Here is a 7,814-nt window from a genome sequence, read left to right as displayed (position 1 = left end):
TGAATCTTTTTTGTTATCATAATATTGTTATGAATAGTAGTACTTTTATCGAAAAACATATTCATGCTCTAACTTTGAAAATAAAAGAAGGACGAGTATTAATATTTTAATCATTTAAAAAATTAAATACAAATGACTTTATACTTTAGTAAAATAAATATTTTTCCATAAAAGTAAATGATAGCTAGCTTTGCAGTTTGTCTAAGTTTAACTCTTGAAAAGAAAAAAAGAGATGACAGTAAGTTGGGTTTAGTGTAGCGGGTAATAAATGCGCACAACTTATCTTCATAAGTATGTTGTGATGTCGTTGATGGGTTTTCTGCTGTTCAGAGAGCGTTTCAAGGAAGTACATCAATATGTTTTCTGAGCATACAGCAGTTTATGTAGCATCACCAGTTCCAATGCCTTTATATATTTTTGTCTCTCCAATCAAGGTCCCTCATGCGCAACACGATGATTATATCCATTGAACATTCATTAATGGATATTGCATGTATGTACAAGGTTTCAGATATCGATGTTCTCTTGTCCACCCATTTTTGCCCATCAATTGTCTGCAGTCTATGTTCATTCCCTCTAACTCCTTCCATACTCGTTTTCTAAACTACTAGTATATTCTTCACTTGTTTCCAATATTAATTAAAATTACTAATTATTAATTATAAAAAGTAGTTATTAAAAATAATTTTTCTAAAACTTACATAATATATACATGAAGGTTTCTTAGTTTATAATAGTTCTATTTTAACTTATACAATCATCTTAAAAATTATTTTCGTGAGATCACCTAATCTAATGGATATTGTTGTATTTTTTTATTAGATACATTCTTCATATGAAATAATTTTTAGTTGAACTATAAAAAATTCATTCCAATTGATTTATATATTTAATGGCAATAACGATTATATGAAAGAAATATATGCATGAGATGATGTAATCTATATAAAATTAACTTGATAATTAAAAAAATAAATAGAAGTTATAAATTCAAATCTCTGAATTAATAAAAATTAACAAATGAAATTTTGGGACGTGTAGTTGTCGGCTGGCATGACAACATTTGAGGGAAGTGGCGCTGCAGCAGAGGAAGTGGTTGATTCTACGAATAGGACCATCATCCCTTTCTTCGTTTATTTAAGGTGGCGGCTTGGTGTGCCATCATCATCTTTCTACTTCCTTTTCCCTTCATTCTCACAACAATGGGCAAACCCGCTAGTTCTTCTTCCTCCTCTATTAGCAGCACCACCAACCGTCACCTCCTCCTTTCAACCGCATCTTCTCTCACTCAAGAACTTCCCACTGATCTTAGGCTTGGACTCGGCATTTCCGCCACTCAACATTTTGCCTCTTCTATTTCAAGGTTTGTATATATTAGTACTTACTTGTGCATGTTCAATCAAAATTTTAAGCCCACAATCAATAACCTTAATTAATTGATTGAAAGGCTTATATATGCCATGTGTGTTGATTTGATGATTTAGGGGGCAATGGCAACAATCACACCACCCTTTTGTGAACATTTATTCACAAGTTCCTGCTGAAGTGAATGATTGCAGCAACGATCATAGCAGCTTCTTTGTGAAGGTGTACATGGAAGGGATTCCAATCGGAAGGAAGCTCAATATACTAGCTCATGGAGGCTACTATGAGTTAGTCAGGACTCTTGAACACATGTTTGACACTACCATTCTTTGTAAGTCTATTGTTTTATATCCTCTCATTTTGTTGAATATTAACAACACATTTTTTAACATGAGCTTCCTAACTCGCAAGATTTTGTAATTTATAAGACATTTAAACTAATAAGACAGAGAGTGTTGAATCAGCAAAATAATAATGGAATGTTGTGGGGTGTTAACAGGGGGAACAGAAATGAATGGAGTGCAACCAGAGAGATGCCATGTGCTAACTTATGAAGATGAAGAAGGGGATTTGGTCATGGTTGGAGATGTCCCTTGGGAGTAAGTTAATTGACTCTTTTTTTTTTTTTTTTCTTATCTGAGAAACAAAAGCATTATATGTTCCATTTTGTGAATTGATGTGGTATTTGTTTTGATGGTGTAGGATGTTCTTATCGACGGTGAAGAGGTTGAAGATCACAAGGGTAGACACATTCGGGTGTTAAGTGAAGAACATGACACTGCCTCTTCCTTCACCGGTGATTTTAGATTTTGTCCTCTAGAGTGAGACTCTAATGAGGTCACTGATCAGAAAATTTAGAAAAATCTTAGTGAAGTATATGCACAGATAGGTGATGTATATGCATAGCTCACTCTGCTCTTTCTTTCAAGATAATGGAAAAAGAATAGTGTTGTATATTAATTCTTACTCATTCTGGGCTACCGGATTTATTTTCTTTCTAGAACTCAACTTCTAACTGCTTGAATTTCTCTTTTCCAACTTATTTTCCTCAATTTTAAGACTGACGCAGAGTGAGGAACGAGGAATGGAAAGAAAAATTATTATTATGTTGAGAGCAAATGAAAATATGCATTATGCCATGCCAGAGTCTTAATTTCTGTTTTTTTTTTTTTGCCTAGAAAGAGTAATGTTACACGCCCCCGGGGCAGAGTTAGATCTGAGATTACAACCGCATTAAGCACTTAATATTATTATAAATTGTTGTACTGTCGATTTAACAAAATGTAGAAATTTTTTCTGGTAATGGATTATGGTACTCCTACATCGGTTGCATTACTTCTATTGTTAATTCTTGCGTTGAGGTTCAATCCTACGTGGGACGCTAGGCTTCCATATACCAACCTTGGGTTTTCTTTCCTTGTATATGGGATACCATTTCTAGTGTTTTTAATGATCAGGCCAATTGTAACCATTTTGGTATTATTTCCTACAAAAGACATTGAACTTCACATAAACATAATATCTCATCCATTCTTATTTATAAGACTCAAGTTGAATATGATATTTTTTTATATAATCTAATTTATAATGTTTTTTTTAAATTAAAAATATTCTTTATTAGAAAAAGAAAAAATATATTGATAAATAATTAAAATAGAGATTAGAAGAGAGAGAAGTATTTAGAAAATAAAATGAGAAAAACAAAGTTTATACTATAATCCCTATCTACTATTAGAAGGTTTCAATCTTTTCATGTCTTTTTATTTGCAATTTTCTCCAATAAACATGCACACAAATTCGTCAAATATGATTATTTTTTTTTTGCTGGGTTGCATCAAATATGAATTTATTACAATACAATATTTTCTTAATTTTTGAAGAGAAATATTATTGCAAAAGAAAGAAAAATATAAAATAAAAAACATTCATCATATTATATCATGAGAAACTAAATACAAATGTTGAATTATTTTTATTACCTTCCAATCAATAAGATAAATAATGAAAAAAAATCTAAAAATGAAAAAAAGTGCTACCGTACAAAAAAAAATGTTTTTTTTAGATAGGGAAAACAAATATGTTTGAGTTTTGAAATTTTTTATTTTTAATAATTATAAATCATAATATCTTTTATTTTTAAAAATAATAGAACTTTATCTTTAATATCTTATTTTTCATTTTTATGTTAATATCAAATTAGAAAAAGAAAGAATTTTAATTTCCTTTACTCTAGAATGTCATGTTAAACAAAGCTTAAAAATATATTAAAAAATAAACGACTAAAATGAATAGATTGGCGTTAGATAAGTATTTTTCCAATTTATTTTGTTGTTTTATTGATTGGAAGGTACTGCATAAAAAGTAATTCAACACTTTTATTTATCTTATTATTATTTTTATCTCATTTCTAAAAAAATATATGTTGTTGTAATTTAAAATTTAGATGAATATATTTATTAAAATTAAATTATTTTCAGTTCTATATTGCTTGATACATTATTCATGTGTATTAATGAGTTTATTTTATTTTTAGAATATTATCCCTTTTTGCATTGAAGAAATTATTAATTACATTTTCTATTTTTCATCAATATCAATCATAATATAATATATTTTATATATTACTATGATAAGAGAAAATGTAAACATAAAGGGGAATTAAATATATATTAAATTTTATATTTTTATAAGGCTTAAATATTTTTTTCTGATAAATTTTTAAATTTTGATTTTAGTCTCTAATATTTTTTTAAAACTTTTTGGTTCTTATAGCTTTATCTAAATCACTTTATTTCACGGTTTAATGAGATAAAAGAAATATTATTTTCATTTGCAATTTAAACTATAATTAATATATAAATAAAATAAAATATTTGGCGGTGGTTTTTTAGACCGTTAAAGTGTTGTTTTAAAAACAAAAACACGCACTGTGGTAATTAAAAGGCATAAATCACTGTGTTTGTGTGTGCAGTGTCGAAAAAGAAGCAGGTTTTGTTTGGAACCAATGAGCCGTTTGGCAAAGGAGAAATATTTTTATATTTTAGAATTATGATTTCTAGAAGTGATGAGTTCCGGAAATTGTATTTTTGGTAGTGAATAAAATTTATTTGATTAATCATTAAAATTTTAAGATAAATTTTTTAGGAATAAAATATTACATTTATGTAATATTTTTATCATAGTAAATATTTAATAAAGAGTAAGATGATATTTTTAATATAGTAAAAGAAAAATTACCTAACAAAATAATATTTTTTCATCTCTTTCACGAAATTTTGTTGAAAAACTGATTAAAAAAATATTCTCAAAAACATTTTTTTCATGTTGTTTTTTAAAATTAATATCAAAGATGGAAAAATTAAGTTTCTCATTTTCAGGAAACAATTTTTTTTCCCACCAAAAGCTCCCTAGTAAAAAATCATTGGTCTCTTTCTACACTCCCATTGCAAACAATCAAGGTCCAGGCTTCACTATTGTCTCTCTCGTGTTACTGTATCTTAAGGTGTGCTAAGATATTAGTTTCTTTTTCTATCTCTTTTATTTTTGGGAAAACTAATCTGCAATTGACCTTTTGTTGGTTACACAGGGGAATGGATGCCCTTTTGCATCTCTCTCTTTTTAATATATTTGATTGTATTAACCGTTGACATTATTGACCACTAATTTCTGCTTCCATGTTATTCATGTTCAGATGTTCTGATTTTTTTTTTATGTGGCCGTTTTACTTTTATAATTTCAAAGTGTGTAAATTCTTCTATTGATTTGATTAATTTGTTTCTATGTAATAAGGTGTCCTCCTTGGGGTAATTTCATGAGTTTTATTTTTTCATTTGGTAGGGTTCAAGTGATATCAACGTGTTCTTGCCCTACCTTTGCGTTTTTATTTCAAATATCAAAGATGTTTACTTATGATCCCAAAAGCTAGAATCTCAGTGCAGAGGTATGTGCCTTAATCATTCTCTGTAGAAAAACAGTTTCGATTCTTTCCTTTCTTTTTCGGTGATGACAGTGTTTTTAGTGTCACTCAGGTAGTTGGGGATAATACGGTCAAGAATGAATGAGCCAACATCAATGCCACATGATTTTTCTCATTTTGGATTAGAACCTCTTAATAGTCCTACAATTACCAGGTAAAACAATGTTGACTCTCCTATCATTTCAAAGTGACCTAATAATTTGTAATTTTGACCCTGTCAAACTTTAAAATAAGTAGATTCCATTCTAGTTTGACTTGCATATTGAACCATTGTTGCAAATAATTACTGTTTATAGCACATTATTTCTTGTTTACTCTAAGTTTAGTATTTTGTATTTTCTTAAGATGATTGATGCAAGCTTTTGTTATGTTTATCTTCTCCTAGATAACTTATTATTGAATGACACTTGTACTTTTAACTTAGACTGTTTTTTGTTAATTCATCTATAAGTTTGATATATGATTCTTCTAATCTTTTTTTTTTTGCAGAGAATGAGAAACTTGATGGGTATCCACATGGCATGCAAGAATACTGACTATTAGAGTTAGTTAAATAGTTGTAAAAGTAATTATTTCAGTTAGTTTGTTAAAAGTCAGTTAGTTTCAAGTTGATGTATATATAGTCATCACTGTGTAATCATTCACTAATTTCAATGATTTCATTTTCTAGTTCTCTCATCTAACACTGGCAACAAGAATGAATACAAGAAATTAAAAAAGAAGAAAAAAGGTTGTTTGACCTTATTTAATTTATTCATGGTCCAATCTTGGGTTCAGGTTTATCTTCTATCAATTTTTGTGTTTGATGTTTTCATGATTATGAATGCATTTGAATTTGTGTATTATGCTGAGTATCATCTTGAGCATGTGAAGGCAAAGATAGCAAAAACTAAGGAGCAAGCCTCCAATTATTATTGGAGCCTCAAAAGTATGCACATATATCACATTCTTAATTTCTTGTTTACTAAGCCCACTATTCTGCATTATCTTTCGATGACTGAAGAAAACTTTTGTTATATGTTTATCTTCTTCTAAGATATTGAATTTTTAATTTGATTTTTCTTTTGTTTAGTTCATTGTAAATTTGATATAGGATTCTTCCTATGCTTTTGCAGAGAATGAGAAATCTGATCGTATCATCACAACCTTATAACGCTTACGAATGCCTACTATATTTATCGTCACAACCTTATTACGCATACGCCTTTGTTAATTGTCTCATGTCTCAACCTTATTTCTTTAAAACTTATCTGATACTATTTTTTCTACTTTGAATGATTTTATTGTAAAAATTTGTTGTTCGTAGTATAACAATTTTTACAAATGATTTACATATTTTATATTTTTTGAAGCCTTTTTAAATTCTTGTTATCACAATTTAATGTTTTGTATATTTTTTGGACTTTTTTTTACATTTAACCATCTATTTTCTAATATTATACAATACGCTTATTATTTTTTTATTCAATTATCTTTTTAACTTTTACCAAATTGTGTATATTTTTTATTTAATTAAAAAATCAAAATTTTAATTATTATGAAAAAAATGTTTGAACACTTTTATATTTACTTTTTCTATTTATTTTGTAATTGTTTTCATCTGAATGACCTTTTATTTTGAAAATAATTTTTATGCCTGATATGACCTTTGTTTTTACCTATTTTTTGAAATAAAAAAATTAATTATATTTTGATAGAAAGTACTATTTATTTTGTAATATTTTTTCTTCTTCTCATTTTAGCCTTTTATTTGAACATATTTTTTATACCTAATATGAATAATTTTCTGTATATTATTTTCTAAATACTTTTACATTATTTATATTTATTATTTTTGAAACATGTAAGATTTCTTATTATCACCTATCAATATTTTGATTTTTTTTTGGAAATAGTTTTTTTGCTTATAACATTCTACTTTGTAATATTTTACATACAATACACTGTACTTATTATCATTCTTCTTCAATTAGTCTTACAAACATTTTCAAAATTGTTTCCATTATACTTATTTATAAATATTTAAAAAATATTTTATAGAATTTTTTTGAAACACTTTAACTGTTATTTTTTAAACTTATTTCATAGTACTTCTCTACTTTGAACATATTTTTGTATATATCTAGAATTTTTTTTGCATTTTCCCCATTTTTTTAATTCTTTATATTTTGTTATTTTTTAAACATTTGAAAGAATCATAAGTTGGAGAAATAAATAATGATGAATGGCACCATCACTTTCATTTTTTTTCCTTTTTCTTTGTATATATTTTTTATTTGCTACTTGGTCGTAGTTACATATTATTTCAAACACCTTTGCTACATTATCTTTTTTTTTTTCCGTCATCAGTAGTCATCACATATTTTTTATTCTCTCTCTCCTTCAAAATGTACTAGTATAAATTTATTTTACAATAAACATTTCCATCTGAGAACGTGTATAGAATATCCTCCGGCAATGGTGGCACTACACG

The 7,814-nt window shown here is 27.4% G+C and overlaps 1 protein-coding gene across 1 annotated transcript; it reads left to right on the top strand.

Moving 5' to 3' along the window:
* The first annotated feature begins 1,138 nt into the window (after positions 1-1,138).
* Positions 1,139-2,365, top strand: LOC114397998 (auxin-responsive protein IAA20-like). Its single transcript, XM_028360100.1, has 4 exons — positions 1,139-1,363; positions 1,485-1,696; positions 1,865-1,964; positions 2,068-2,365. Exons 1-4 carry the CDS (start codon positions 1,203-1,205, stop codon positions 2,126-2,128), a joined length of 534 nt encoding a protein of 177 aa, XP_028215901.1. The 5' UTR covers positions 1,139-1,202; the 3' UTR covers positions 2,129-2,365.
* Positions 2,366-7,814: the final 5,449 nt, after the last annotated feature.

Source organism: Glycine soja, chromosome 19, assembly GCF_004193775.1.
Source record: "Glycine soja cultivar W05 chromosome 19, ASM419377v2, whole genome shotgun sequence".
NCBI classification, from domain to species: domain Eukaryota; kingdom Viridiplantae; phylum Streptophyta; class Magnoliopsida; order Fabales; family Fabaceae; genus Glycine; species Glycine soja.
This window is presented reverse-complemented; position numbering and strand designations above follow the sequence as displayed.